Consider the following 16,205-nt stretch of genomic DNA (forward strand, 5'->3'; position numbering starts at 1 on the left):
AAACGGCACTGCAGACTTTCGTTCAGTACAGCAAGAGGAAGTCCTCTCTGGTAGCTTTAATTGAAATGGCACATTATAGATATAACATGGTTTATTGCAACGTTTCAATATAGGCAACATCTAGGACAAGCCTTTGCACTGTAACTTTGCCCAGTATGGTTAATTTCCTTTCATGTTCATGGCAACAGGTGGAATTGACAAATGTGCACCATGGTTTCATGCATGAAAACTTTATACTCCGCATGAATTAAAATGCAAGGACGGAGAGGCTGCATTCAATTCATTTTTTGAAAAATACATGGCATTGCTTGGGAGTTAGGACAAAAATAGGTGATTGAGCTCCTGACAAGGTTCTGCTCACACTAGGCACCAGAGCAGCAGTGTTCATTTGATAAAATGTACAACTTCTTACAAGTCTAAAAGTTCTGTCACACAGCAATTTCAATTACACAATAATTTCATTGCATCATAAGAAAAAGTACTAATAGCAATATTTGGCACTTGTAGTAAATGTAGTTGCCATACAATGTACAAACCTAAAATAAAAAGCAAAACAGGCAAAAGACAACAAGGTCAAATGTATGAAAGACTGTGGTATACTTAGTTTGCGATAACCAAACTAGACCGTATATCTTGCTGGATTTTGTAAAAATTGAAGAGTGACCGAGTTTGGTATTTGAAATTTTGAGCAGTGACACTTATTAGTGCCAGTTGAATTATAGCAGAGAGATCATTACACTAATTCATGATTTTGTGCTCTAGTGTTTCCTTTCCATAGTTTGTGTGTGCTTTCTATGACTGTGTGCGTTACAGTAATCATAACCAGTGTTCCTCTTTAGGTAGTGACGAGATAATGTGCTGCAGCTGCTGGATACCTTACGATATATGTACATCGACAATTTGATCTTGTAAATAATAATAAAAAAAAAACTCAGCGATGATTACAACACTCGCTAATGCGAGATTTGAGTGGAGCTCTATACGTGTTTTCATGTCGCTATATATTGGCTGGCACGGACAATCGGTTTTCTGTGGCATGTTGCAAACGGAACGGAAGGTGGGGTGGTTGCCTCGCTAATCTGGAGATCGCCAGAGGCAGCATGTGGGTGACATGTGGGCACAATTCACAGTGGCCGTCGCAGACGGACCTCCCAGAACATGTGCTATTCTGGCACCACCTTGTAGCCACCGTCGCCAAACTATGCTTTCCTTCTCACGCTTTCACCATACCCTCCTCCTCCGCTTTCTTCCTCACGTCTTCCATACTTCACTGCGTTCTGTGTTTGCTCTTTCATCTTTGCTCGTTTGCTCAGTTATGCTGACGCTCGCCGCAGAAACGGGCACGCAACAGCTGCGTTCCAAAATCTGGGACTTTATGCTTTGATATAAACGCAAACATATCCATACGATTTCCTGTGTTAAGTAATCTGGCTGTTTTTTCTTTGCAACACAGAAAGTTTACCATTATAAGTTTTATTTCCTGTTCTCCACACTAACAATAACTAAAATGAGAATGGATGGTGCCAATAAAATTAATAGTCAAGCCTGGATGGCAGGAAATTACATGGACAGTTCAGCATACCAAGGGACTTTGCTGCCGTTATTTTAATGTTGCTGACATGGCTTGACCAGCTTAAGTTAGACTGAACAGAGACCTAAAGTTGAATGATAATTCTAAAAGCTCAAGTGATGAGTTACAATAATGAATTATTACTGCGTAATCAATTGCTTTATTCTTAGAAAAAAAACAACATAACTGTTTTTCTTTCTTTGCATTTATTTTTAGTTTGCTAGAAGAGACCCATAAACTAAGTTCCCATAACCAATTGTCTGACGTCACGTAAAGCTCCTCGAAGTTAGCCCTGGAGAAGACGACACTCGTGTCATCAGCATACATTAATATCTCGCCAGTAGCAGGAACATTAACAATATTTTCACACACACTATAATAAATAAAGAGCAGGGAGCCCAAATAGGGCCTTGAGGCACGCTATAACTGACAGCACTTTTTTCAGATTGAACATCACGGAGGAAACCGTATTGGAGTCAAGTGCGTAGATAACTATGGATAAGGTATTGCGTTTTACCTCTGAAGCCATATGCTGCAAGATTAAGAAACAAAGGATTATGTTTGATGGAATCAAATGCTTTTTGAAATCTCAATAAATTCCGAGTAACATATTTTACAGTATTTCTGCTCATTTTATGTTTTTTACAGCATTTCCGCTCATTTTATCTTTAATGCGCAGTAATGCCCGTTTTGCTGACTTGCCGTTTTGAAATTTGAATTGTTCTACGGAGATGCATTTCGGTAATAGGAATGTATTAAATTGTGGGTATGAGACTCGGGAACTTAAGAGAGAAGTGATAACACAGATATTGGTCTGTAAATGCCCAACTTATTGTATTTTACACCTTTATGAAGTCACATGAGCAATTTTTAGCCTATCAGGGAAACTACCAGATGACATTCCATTGAAGATATGAGTGTATGGCTTTGCAATTTCATACACAATGATCGTAATTAGTAAATATTTAATGACACCTTCTCTGGCTGCTTATTTGATTTCAAGAGCTTTCAACATCAGCACGATTTCACCTTCAGATGTAGGAGTTGAAATATGACAGAACTGCTGGCTGAGCTTGTATAGCAAGGTGTTGAAGAAGCTCACGTGGCTCCTCTTGTGGAAAAAAAAAAATTCAATTCTGGGGTTTTATGCGACAAAACCACGATATGATTATGAGGCAAGCATGCCGTAGCTGAAGACTCCGGATTAATTTTGACCATTTCGGCTTCTTTAACGTGCACCCACACAGTACATCGACATCTTTTGCACTTCGCCCCCATCGAAATCCAGCTGCAGCGGCTGGGATTTCATCTCACACCTTTGGACTTAGCAGCAGAGCAAGGCGGGTAGCTCCTCTCGTAATGTGAGCAGCTACGTACTAATGTCTGCGAACTTGACAGATAAGGACATTCCCCGCTTTATCGCAGCCTTCCCCTGATACAAGCGATGATGATCACAGCGTTACCAGGTATGAGACGAGCTGCACCCGAAACTACGGGAAATTGTATGGCCACTGTTTGGTATATACTGGCACTCTTTACGAAGACAAAGCTTTCGAGAAATGGCTTCATATGTTGGACAAAATTGAGGTTGCAGCCAAGGGCATCACACTGGCTGGCAAGAGTGACAGAATCCCATGAGGGTGTGTGAAATAAGGGCTTCTGTCGACCGACGCTCCTTTCTTATGAACCAGCCTTACTTTTTGTGAGTAACTAGGAGTAGCTTGTTGCCTTGGCTTAAGCCACACCATCGATCAAGTGTATGCATTTGTTCGTACAACAGTCACACTTTAATTCTCTAGAATGAATATTCATACTTTCCTTAACAACTGACTGTGCAAGAAGTAACCCCAGCACTGAGAACCTGGAAATAAACTTATAGTAGAAAACACTGTCTTGCGTATTACTTCTACCAACTTTCATTGCAGCATGTCTGAAGACAAAATACAGCTCTACCTCACCACTTTTCTACCGTAACGTCTCTCACCTGTAAGCACTGTCATGGCTGCGAGTGTCTCTGCGTGGCTCAAAGTTGCCTGCCTTGTGTCGCCGGCGCAGGACGACCTCTTCCTCTTCGTCCGGCGCCGTCTGCTGGTGCTCCGGGAGCCGGCAGTCCGTGGCTGACAATGATGATGTGGATGCCAATTCTTCCTCCGGGTGCGGTCCGAGTAATGGCCAGTTCTGCAGGTTGCAGCTCCGGCTGCGCTGCACGTCTCGTCGGTTGCTACTGGTGCTCGAGCCCCGCAAGTCCAAACTCAGCCGGCAAAGGGACCACCTGCAAGTGCAGGTGGCACAAATGACATGAAACGGGCTACTAATATATTTAGGTAACAAGAGAAAACAATTCCCAGAGCCCCTCAAAGGAAAGTCTTCTGCTTCACACAACCAAGCTGTCGGTGGCACTGCTAGCAAATTGTTTCCAGACGAACATAAAGGCGGTATAAATTAATTAGAAACCTCCCAATATATGGCTCGGCTCAGCATGCGACTTAACAAAAAGCTCTGTGAGACTAATTTTAAGTGTACTCAGACAGAGTGGACAGGTACTGAAAGTAAGGCACAGATGAGAGGGAAGCATTGAATGTCGTGTGCTACATTAAAATAATATAGGTCTGTGAAGTGGCAAGAAGTCTGGGAGATTATGACCTCTGGTGCACACACCAAGAGAGAAAGGGAAAGGAACAGAATGAGACGACGCAGTGCAGTCAACTACTACTTCGTTATATATGAGCAGAGGACTCGTGCCCAGCATGCCATCGTCTGTATTCTGAAGGGTCTGTGTATGTCTAATAAAAACGCACGTCTTCTTAATAAGTGACCCTGTGCACATTCTCGGAATACAGCAAGGTCAAGAGAGCACAGGACTATGTGGGATTTTGTAAGCTACGCACGTAACTTCGGATAGTGCTTTGAATTGTAATGCAATATTTGAGAAAATGAGATAGACTGATTCATTTGTGCCAAGTGCATGTCCTTAATTTGCACATGAAGGTTAAGAAAATGCCGACAACGTAAATATTACTTCATTCTCAAGTTCAACACAGATAAAGTGGAAGCATAAAAATTCTGTTCATAATACAGTCATGACCACTTTTCCAAAGGCCCGGTAATTTGGACGCTTTCGCGGCACCACCACGTACCCCATAGAGGCAATGCATAACAATGTCTGAAATTTCGGAGACAAAAAACCTTCGCTGTTTGATTTTCCAGACTTTTCCCCATGATTGCAGGTCAGAAACTGCATTAATTGAAGCCACCACTGCTATTTTGATTACCTCGCTGTCCTGAACCGGCGCTTTCGCACGCAGATCTGCTGGCAGCCATAGCCACGACCATGGCAACGCTAGGCCTATCTACTTCAACGTTCGCTACCAAGCTTCTTGCTGTTCGGTGCGGTGTTTTTACAGGGAAGCTGTCTACAGCTAGGATCCCGGGATTTCTGTGTGGTGTAACGTCGACAGAAAACTATCATCATCTATGGCTCATACCCCCCATAAGACAGAGGCAGCATGCACTCCGCAAAGTGAAGCGAATAGTGCATGCATTCTTTGGAATCACGCATACGTTTCAATACGTTTCAATCACATGTCAATCGATCTTCATACGTTTCAATCATGCATACATTTCAAGCATCTGACCCACAACATTTATAAGGCGTTCCTGTGCCTACATGCAATATGAAGCACGTAGCACTCCCCTCATACGTTTTCCAGTAAAGATTACTGCTGCGCTAGCTACCTCGGTGACGGCAGCTTGACTGTAGCATACGAAGCAGAGAGTGAAGGAAATATGCCTTAGTACGTAAAAGAAGAAACCATGTAGCAACTGATTTATGTTGTGACACGTATAGTCCGTATAAGACCACGTATAGTGAGGACTCCTGAAGAGCAGTGTGCACATGAGGTGCAGCGAATACCCCTTCTCTTCGGTCAACTCTTCGTAGGTACATGAAGTAGCGGCACAAGCCAAGTTGCAGGTTGTCAAAATGCCTCATGCTAATAATTAGGTAAAGTACACGTGAATGTCGTCACGCGAATAATTTAAACCTACGTCGCAATGGGTATACTCAGTCTAGTCGTCATTTACAGCTTTGCTGTCCAACCACCTTCACAGCGCGTATTTGAGACCATTTGTCATTGAAACAATTTGCCGCTGTTAACAATGGTGCCGACTCCGCTTTTGTGATCCTTGCCAACGGCTTTCGAAGTGCAGAGAGCACGATGCTTTGCCTAATGCCGGTTTCAGAAAGTCAGCTTTGCCTCAATATAGGAGTATTACGCGGTGAAGGATACCAAGAGTGGGAAGGGGGCAAATGCCATGGGACACGGTATGTTTCCTTCAATTATACACGCGTGCACCAGCTGTCTCCTACCCCAGTACGAGCACTGATATGCCTAATATGTATACTGGCAGGCTTTTGTCTCTACTTGAGACATGCCTGTGGCGATTTGAGCCCATGGGGGCAGTAAAAGGCCTGCATGATAATTTTTTTCACACATTTTCGCGGCCCCTAGGGAGAGTCCGAAAAATCGGCCGTTGACTGTACAAGCAATTACAGAAGATAGCAGCTGATGAAATTCCTCTTTTTTCTTTACTTGCATCCACCACATCTGACTGCTGCAGCTTCTGCCTGAAATAAATTTGTATGAGCGTGCCTTCTACATTCCAAGAACATCTGAGCGTATTTTAAATTAACAAGCATATTATGTACAGAATGCAGTGAAGATCACCTCTTGTGAACATGGCAGCTCTATGCGTTGTGGAGAAACCATAAATTCAAAAAACAATACCATGCTCTTCTCTGAATTGTCGCAGCTTCTTTGCACACTGCAAACACCAGCAGGGGGGGAAGGACGATGTACGAAAGAACGGCATTATGCGCTGGCGTGGCGTGAGCAGTAGTTTACATGCGCAGCAGCCGCTTTGATCGCTGCTGCCACTTGAGCTGTATCAGCAGAAAAGGAGGAAGCGTGGTAGCTTACCACATCATTGAAGCCGAAGTTTGCTCCATTTCTGGACTGGGAGGCCACAGACTAGAACTGCCAGCTTCACTGGCGGTCACAGAAGAACTGTCAACAGCCACTAGTGACAGACATTTCATCTGTTCGCAGGTGCTTGAAGTACTGTTGAGTGTCCACCGCTTGTGATGCAGAGGTGAGCCGATTAGGTATGGAGCACCGTGGGATCTGGCAAAGAAGCTGCTGATGTTGCGGCACTATCCGTGCGCCAATCTGAGCCTCAAGCGACTAACTTTGGAACGCTGGCTGGCTCACTACTCATGTGGTTGAGGGCCATCGTCTGGTCCAGAGGAACATTTTACATATCTACAAGAACTTTTGGAGAACTCAGACTTAAGGGTCGTGAGCAGCCACGATTCTGGGTTTATCGAGTACACATCGCACAGCAGCACACCTCTGGCAGCACACTAAATGTCCTTTATTAAACCATCCCCAGATCCCTAGACAAGTAAAAGCAGTGATGTCATGTCTGGCCAAATGGGTAGCCTGAATTCCTCAAAAACTCCACCTTCGAAAAGCAACTTCAAACGCCATACGCAGCACACCTGCGGCGGCGGCTTGTATAGTGTGTAATGCAAAGGCAAAGCAAAGGGACCTATGTCCCAGCAATGCAAGGACAAGCGGCCAACAGAATAACAGGTTTGTCATAGGGAGTCGCACTTCCGAATGCCACCTCAGTTGGCTAGTTAAATGGCATGATGAATGTCATTTCGCAAGCGAATTACTCGGTGCCTTCGTGTGTTCGGCTTGGGGGTGCTTGAACATACAGAAAGACACTGTTTGGATGCCTTTTTGATGAATTTCTTGAAGTCTTGAAACCACTTCGCCGTGATCTCAGGCCGAACCCCACAAATTAATCTGCTCCAAGTGAGCATGGTACTGTACCGCAGGTCTATATTCATATAAGCAACCAATTACTAAATGGGAATGCTACAATGCTGACGTGAGCTAGACGCTCGAGTAGTGATGGGTCAACGAGTGGTTCACAATGAAGACATGCGACTTTGCTGAAATGCTCTTCTCGGCATTTCAATGATCATGCCTGCTAGAAGCCGCTCGAGCAGAATGTCATTATCCTTGTCACTTCCACAATGATGACAATGGCTAGTAGCTCGCAGAAGTAGAAGTCCATTATTTACAGTATGAACACTTCCTATATGCCAACGACCCTCCTTTGGGTGTTTCGATACCCCAGGCGCAGATATATCTCTATCTATAAAGTGAAAGAGAGGGAGGTGCTGACATGTCCAGAGAGACCAGAAAGTTTGCAGGACAACAGCTGGTGGGATGCACAATACATTCTGGTTGCAAAGAAGCTCTGGACGATCACTGTCGTCTCTCATGCTGCCATTTTAAGCAAATATAGTAATATCATGACCATTATGAAAGGCAAGTTCTAAGTGCCGAGGGTACTTGATTATGGAGACTAAATGCACATTTAAGATCAACATTTGTGCATACATGTTAAGTATCAACCTGTATCTCACCTGCACTTTTGACATCTCCACCTGCAGCTTATAGTATTGTAATCTCTAAACCCGGCACTCGCATTGCAGTTTTTTAATTCGATAGCAATAACAGACACTTGAGGTACATTCATGCCATCATGATATCACAGTGCCGATCATGCGTGTACGGCTCCCACACAGAGGGTTAGCTTTCTAGAAATGTGCAGTGCATTTGGCTGCAAAAAATGACAAAGCCAAGTGTACGCACCGACATGCTCTGCTCAATCAGCGCTGCAGCAGAGCCAGGCCAACGTTCTGTCTTATTCCACTGCTGGCAGGAGCATTGTGCACACAGGTACTAGCATCCTGGCAGAGCACCTGTGTGTGTACCACACCATGGTGCCATACACAGGTCCGAGTAGAGCAGAAAGTAAACACCGAGCTAAAACTATGTGACCCTTTTATTGGGCGGCGAAAAGTGCCCATCGTTTTCCATTAGTCTCACCTCATGCACCAATGAGGTGCGACGCCTACGTCAGTCATGGCTAGGGTTGCCATGTCTCGAGTGGACAAAGTTGGGACAGAGGGGTGGGGGCGGGGAGGGAGACGGGAGCGGCTGGCAACGAGAGACTGTCAGTGCAAGAAACTGCCAGTCTGTACGTGCAACAAAGTTTCACAAATTTCTTTTAGTCCAACCGTGTCGCAATTTAAACAAAAGAGGTGCAGTATAGTGGCCCGACTAACGTGGCTACAGATACGGATGGAGCTACTGCAAGCAGTAGGGCCCCACAACAGAACCAGAAGTAAAAAAAAAAAAAAAAAAACGACACCAACTTCTTGTTTATGACAATGCAAAATGTGCAAATGTGCTGTCAGGCATTACAACAAGGAAATTTGGTCTATTTATCGCTGTCGAGTAAGAAACAAAAGTGACAGTTGGAACATTTGGCCATCCAGACTGAGTCAGGTTGGGGTATGGGACACTTATGCAAAAGCTGGGACTGTCCCACTAAATTCAGGATAGTTGGCAAGTCTACTTGTGGCACTCGGTAAGCCTTGCACTGCACGACACCCAATAACCCGCTTGCTGCACTGCACCAAAATGTTGCCCTGGCGTTTTGTTAGAACACCATCCAAGAAGCTCGAGCACAATGCTAAACCGCTTTCAGTGCTTTGCCTTCCAGGGTGTAACTGCCAATCTTCTTTTCCTATATAGAGCACCGTTACTCTATATGCTCTTCTGTAACACTGCAGTCACGCACCAGAAGATGATTAGTTAACTATGATAGTCAAAGTACATAAACATCTTTCTGCAGTGAGACACTCGGGAGAAAGATAAATGAGTGAAAGGAGAAAAGCAAGGAAAGTGGGCAGAACAGGAAGTACCTTCATTTATTACAAGTTTCATTATCATGGTGAAAACTCCAGACGTTTGTAACTTGTGCAAAGGTCGCAAAACGTAAAACCAGGAAACCATGAGAGGGGACCACCAGAGGGCTAACTGACCGTGGGTCTGAAGCAGGTCGCACAAGGGGGGGAGGCCGCTCCCCCTCGCGGGGCTGCTGCCGAGGCTCCTCGCAGCAGCCGGGGGGCCTCTCTTCCGGCAGTGGTGCGCTAGCGGCACCCCCCGTCCGCAGAACAGCTTCACCACGTAGCTCGCGCTCATACTCCAACAGCTGGCCAAGGAAGTTGAAGTTTGGCGAGATGCTGGGGCGTTTAGATTTGACGTACCTGCACGAAATGAGAGTATGTTGAGCTTTGTACATCCACTTCAGGCACTGCATGAAGAATTAATGGTGTATGTCAAGATAATGCCTGAAAATTAGCATTGCTAATGAAAATAATGACTCATTTCTCACTCCCTGAGACACCTCTTGATTGGACTTCTCCTGTAACATTAATTCAAATGTGACATGTGCCAGAAAAAAACTTGAAATGCAGACAGCTTGGCGTTTGTTTATGGCATTAGTTATGTGGTCCCATAGCAGGCTACTATCTTCTTTTTGACAGTAACAAGTTACATAAGGCAAATCTGCCATGTGACGAGGCATGTTGTAAGTACACTGCAACAGAAGTAGCCAATTGTGCTTCCATTTTGAATTATTTAGTACTTGCAAGTAGTTTTGGAGTAATCTCATTTATTCATACCTCGAAGGTTACGGGACGATACATACAAGAAGGTTTGTGTACAGTTAGTGTTCTGTATGCATAAAACTCTAATTCATTTATTTTTTGCTGCACCTTGTAGGCTATTAGGAAGATCCCCATATCCAATTTCAGAGTGCCAATTTTTAGTTCAAATAAGACTTAAATTTTGTACAAAACAAGAACAAACAAAGGTAGCCACCACTGATCAGAGCTAGGCTCCATCAAAGGCACATGAGTACGAAACACTTAGAATGATTGACGTATTGAAATTATTTGGATGAACAGTATTTAACCAAAATGCTTGCAAGCAGGAACCAGATTCTCACAGCTTCTATATGGGAAAAATACATGTTAATTTTCAATCACCAGCCACTAGTAGCTGCTGTTATTCAAGATGAATTAGTCACATAGTTTTTATGATACTATAGTGACTTAAGGTATTATATATCAGGCAGAAGCAAGAAATCAGATAGTAAAATATGTTAACATAATAGAAGCTGGGAGTCATGTCATAGATAAGACATGTCCAAGAATTTTTTTCTTCACAACATTTTATGAAGGAGCTGTTTCTCCGACGACTACACAGATACAGGTGAAAAGGTGATGGTAAAATGTAAAGTATATCTAATTGCATTGCAGTTCAGGTTCTGTACACAATAAAATGTGTTGAATGTCAGGAGTTTCTAACATTTCTTATGACTAAGTTGTTCATTCTTTACTACACTATTGTCAGGAATGATAGAATAAGTTTGGGCACATTGGCATTGCATTTTAGCCTTTAGCTCATAAAAGACGCAGGGACAGTGTAAACATACATATGTCGTGTCTTTAGGCAGCATAAAGTGGCTCGTGTGAAGTGCGCATAATGCCTACATGACTGCTATTCCTATAGCATTGTTTAATGGCACTAAATTTCTTTCCAATTGCAAGTCAACAAAAGTGCAATTGGCAAATGCGTAATTCATAGCAAACTTGCAAAAGCGAGCTACAAACCGGACAGAGGCGTGGGAACAAGCACGAAAAACACAGCACTGCTTTTAACAGGCGTTTATTGAAGAGCTAACTCAATACATATTCAAGAAAAAAGATTTGGCACAGACATTTAAAACCGTTTATCTATGGGAATGTGAAAGCGTTGTAGTCACTTCGGTGAAATGGTTTCGCTTATTTATTCACCTGCATGTCATCATGCACGTTGTAAAGTTGCACAGCATTCCTTCCAAGACGTGGTGGCGCATTTTATACACTCCCGATTTGGCATCTAGAGTGCCGTTACTGTTTCCCGTCACATACGTGGCTCCTACTCACTATGGGGGACTGGCCAAGGAATTGATAGGCAGAGTGCAGCAGTGCCATTTCACATTGAAGGATCGTTAGTGTGTGATAGAAGACGGTGATCAGCACACCATCAAAAGTGTTTCACATGCTTTTGCCCATAGGGAAGGCGTCGTACAATGCTGGGTTGTGTAAGACGCTGAGAAATTTGATGCCAATCCATACAAGCAAATAAAATAAACTTCAGCCCCAACACTTAATTGAACATAACTTCAAAAACAGCTGCATGACCAGATCCTGTGACGTTTGTTGATGTTGGCCATTTTTTTTTTTTGCCCCAGCAGCACTTATCAACGAGTTCTTAGTGTTGTGTGGCTGTCACTCTTCTCCTACATGATAACCTTGAATATGTAGTATAACAGGCAACTAGGATACTATGTTGGGAAAAATACATCGTTGTAGAAGTTCACAGCTAGCCACTTCGCTGCACAGCCCATTTGGAGGATCCAAAGTCTCTGGATAGGACTGGTATGTAACGCCATTTTTACAAAAAGGCCGACTTGGCACGGTCAACTGGAGCTACATGTAAGTGTTCATAATTGACACTAATGTGTGGCTACTCACAATGGCCTGCACCTGCCTGCTATACAAAGTGTTACGGCCCAGACGACATTGGAATGCCGGCATTGTTGCTTTCACTTTTCACACTTGAGAGACTGCCGTCTGAAGTCGTAAGCTCATTTTCGACCTTGAAAACAAAAGGCTGACACATCGAAGAAAGAGGGGGGGACAATCTCGAAGTCATTATGGTTGGCAGGTAAGCACATGGTTAGGGAGGGACTGATGACAAATGCATTTGGACAGGTATAAGAAAGGTAATTGTCATGGTGATCTCAAGCAGTGCTTCTCAGTACCTTGCCCATCGGGGCACGGTAAGAGTACTATGTGAGAGTTGGGCTAAAGCTATTAAGTAGCTGTAGAGTCATATTGCCTAATATGGTAACACATTGTTGTAAATGTGCTTGGCGACTGATATGCATGCATGCATCTTGCGTGCATTCATACAAAGCTTGTATTTAGGAAAGGCATGAACTTCATTATCCTAGCAGTTTTCATAGTCCATAGCACAATATGGACTGGTACACTTCATCACTCATCTCAGCAGTTACAAAAGATCTTCATTGACGATTAAAATACTCCACAATATGAAACTTAAGCGCTGCTTTATACATATATTTGTTTTGTGATATATTGCCTAGTGCAGGCAATCTGTCTCGTGTGGCATGTTGCAAACGAAGCGTGGCATGACTGCCTTGCTAATTGTGAGATAACGAGAGGCAGCAGCACGTGGGTAATGCGTGGGCACAATTCGCAGCAGTGGTCGGAAACAGACCTCCACTCGTATAGCGCTTTGTTTATATACAGACGACGTGTGCTACTCTGGTGCCATCTCGCAGCCGTTGTCGATACAAAGCCAGTCTTGTGCAGCATTACGCTTTTCTTCTCACACTTTTGCTATCCCCTTCTCCTCTGCTTTCCACCTCGTGGTTCCCCTGCACCCTCCTCTTCCGCTTTACTCCTTGTGTTCTCTTCGCTATCGCAGTCTTTCATCTCCAGCTGCGCTCCGTGTCCGCTTTCTCACACCACATTACACACCAGTGTTATCAAGAGCGACTGCCCAGCAACCGCGCACTTCCTAATGGGGAAGAATTTGATGGTATCCAACTTGAAGCGTTCACGACTGTATTACTGATATACCTGTTTCATTACAATGAGACATGCTGGAAACTGTACAGACAGTGCTGCCACTTATAAAATCACAGGACACTTGTGTGCGTGTGGAAACGACGTGGCTTGGTTGCGCTGCAAGTGATGGCAATGCATGAATGAAAACCCCAGAACTGGTGGCCCATCTGAACCAAAAAGTAGTTTTTTTTTTTTTTTTTTTTTTACAGGGAAAGTAATGGAAACTTGCTAGGTGTAGTTTTCAGTACCTTTAGAATGTAATGTTGTCTTTCGTCATTGATAAACAACTAAAGCCAAGCAGCTGCCAGAATCCAGGAGTTTAGTGTAATGCCTAGAATGTACAGATTTACTACAGTGCCTAGTTAGTGTGCGTTAACGTATTCAGTGGAGCATCGCCACCCGTCCCATTTCTTTCCTGGCTTACCAAGCATCCGCACATGGTAGGAGTGGCACAACTATTAGTACAGAAGCATAATTTACTTGCACAGCCTAACTAAATCGTATTCCTCTGTAGTGTCACTATACTTTTCTTCTTGTAGTGCACCTTTGTGTTGAGCTACAATGGTAAATCACACTTCTGCAACACTGTAAAGGTCAGTCTTCGCACGTGCGAAGCCTTAGTAAGCTTGAAAAACACAAAATGAGCGAATGGTAGCAATGCCACCATCAAGTTTCCGCACTACATCTACGTGACATGGATTTTTGCAGCATCCTCTCGGGACTAGCTCATATAGTTCACTGATGAACAGAGAACTAGGCCGAGTTCTAAAGGCATTGAAAGATGCAACATAACAAGTTTCAATAAGTCCTGCACACTAAAGCACTCAGATGCATGAAAGCACTCTGAAATCCGTAAGGCCGTAGCAACGTACCGGCATGGCAGTCTGTGCAATAAATTCAATAAACTTTGCTGCTTGCTCCATTCACTAGAAGCCAATCCTTATCACCAAATAAATAAAGACAATCTTGAAAGAAGCCTAATAGAAAGTAATTCGGGTTTGCTCTCTAATGTGCCTTTAACTAGCATGCAGGGTCCCTATCATATTGTGAACCCAGTTATACGCTATCTAAACCTTGAATTCAAATTAGCTAGTGCTGGAGTAGGTAAGCCAATATACACACAATACTGCTTAGATATACATGGCGAAAGATATGAGTCCCGTGCGTGCATAATATGTGCATGTGTAAGCTATATGCGACAAAGCTGTCCACAAAGTGGGGAGCTTAGCCGGCTCTGGGATCTGCTGCCACAAGTGCAAACCAGTCACGACATGCCTGCCACTTGCACCGCCCTGTACACGGCAACCTTGGGGCCGAGTTTTGCCACAGAGAAATTATGCCTGTGCGCAACTGCTCACCGGTAGGCATCGTCTGACGAGAGGCCCAAGTGTCGCATGACGTACGCAATCGCCACAGTTGGAGACCGTGACACGCCGGCCAGACAGTGCACCAGCACGCACCCGCTCGATTCCCGCACCTTGTCTGAAACAGACGCAACAGAAACAACACAAAAGTGCCCTTAGAATGCTGTGTCAATATGTGTACTATGCACACCATGGTAAAGGCCAACTGCAGAGGAATTTCATGTTGGTCAAGTTCATAAAAAGTTTTGTATTATATGTAGCCAAAGCAACTGTGGCAAAGCAGTAAAGCAGGTGATCGTGCAGACACTTAAAGCTAGAAACATATCAATGACCTTATAGCAGACTTCGTGAGCACTGTGCAAAATTTCACTGCAGTTGGCCGTTAACGACTGAACATTAAACTAGCAATGCAAGCAATGACGCTAAAAGTGTGCGCCGTACATATTGAGACTTCTCATAGCACCCGAGTTGAGAAATCATGAAAAATATGGGCGAAGTGTGTAGAAAGATGTGCTGGAAGAAAAGACATCTGGGATTTTGCTGATGGGGCCCATATGTGTTCATATAATGAAGGTTTATCTCTGTGTGTGTTTGCAGCCAGTGTTTCCAGTGCTGTTCTTGTGCACAATATCGGAATCTACTTCAGAGAAAGAAAACTTTTCTTAGTGGGCAAGAAACATTAAAGGAAAGAAGAAGGTGATAAGTAATGGTTCACTAAACTGCCCAAGCAGCCAAGCTTTCCAAATATAAGTAGAAAAACAATTTTCAGCGATATCTTAATGGTTAGTGGCTTTAAAATTATGTGAATTGTTATTGCCTCCCATGGCGCCCTCATGCCTTTGGAACGTGCACAGTTAATCGAGTAATTGAAAATTTAATTTAGTTTATTATTGAATGGACTGGTGTGGCACTAATGTTGTCAAACCAAAGAAGCACATAGCAAAGAGAGTAGTCTCACATTGGTTAAATATTTTTTAAGAACCTGTTCAATTAACATAGATCACTAGGTATTATATGTTCGAAGCTCGATGAGTCCAATGCGATACAGAAGAAAACACACACACGAAATACCTGGATTGCTAATGTATTGGCTCGTGAGCCAGCCTTTGATGCCAGCCCATTAGCAAAAATGTTAGCAAAACAGACATTTCGTATGTGTGTGTCCTCTACATCTTATGTTACACATGCACACACACACACACACACACACACACACACACAAGCACGCACACGCAACTTTCGTTCTTTGAACCTTGATGGGATCAAGAAAATTTATCGCATTATGCAGCGGGTCGAATTAAACAAGTGCAGAAAAAACGTCCAAACACAATGCTGACTGATTTGGCAGTACTGGCTCAAACGCACGTTCATCAAATCAAACGCGCGTTTACTTTCTATGTGCCCAAAGGAGGAAACTAACGCAAACATTACCGCTCCAATACAAAGTAAAATTTAACGCGTACACGACTGTTTAGCAAGAAAAATGGGCAAGGCTCCAATATGTGGTGCACAGTGACGGACGGGTTTCTAAAGTCGGCTTTGCCGCACGCTTTCCTAAGGAAGCTTCGGCGCAATACGGCGTGTTATGCGGCAAAGCACACAAACGCCGCGAACGCGGTCATGGCCTCAATTTTCTTAG

The 16,205-nt window shown here is 43.8% G+C and overlaps 1 protein-coding gene across 2 annotated transcripts in view; it reads right to left on the reverse strand.

The window, feature by feature from the left end:
- LOC126544193 (uncharacterized) overlaps positions 1 to 16,205 on the reverse strand; it is a 126,647-nt gene that overhangs the window by 8,465 nt on the left and 101,977 nt on the right. For both annotated transcript variants that reach the window (XM_050191429.3, XM_050191430.3), the window contains exons 6-8: positions 14,561 to 14,684; positions 9,540 to 9,764; positions 3,555 to 3,842 (exon numbers count right to left, since the gene is read on the reverse strand). In XM_050191429.3, the coding sequence (XP_050047386.2) occupies positions 3,555 to 3,842; positions 9,540 to 9,764; positions 14,561 to 14,684 (637 nt within the window). The remainder of the gene's footprint in view (positions 1 to 3,554; positions 3,843 to 9,539; positions 9,765 to 14,560; positions 14,685 to 16,205) is intronic.

This window comes from Dermacentor andersoni, chromosome 10 (assembly GCF_023375885.2).
Source record: "Dermacentor andersoni chromosome 10, qqDerAnde1_hic_scaffold, whole genome shotgun sequence".
Lineage (NCBI taxonomy): Eukaryota > Metazoa > Arthropoda > Arachnida > Ixodida > Ixodidae > Dermacentor > Dermacentor andersoni.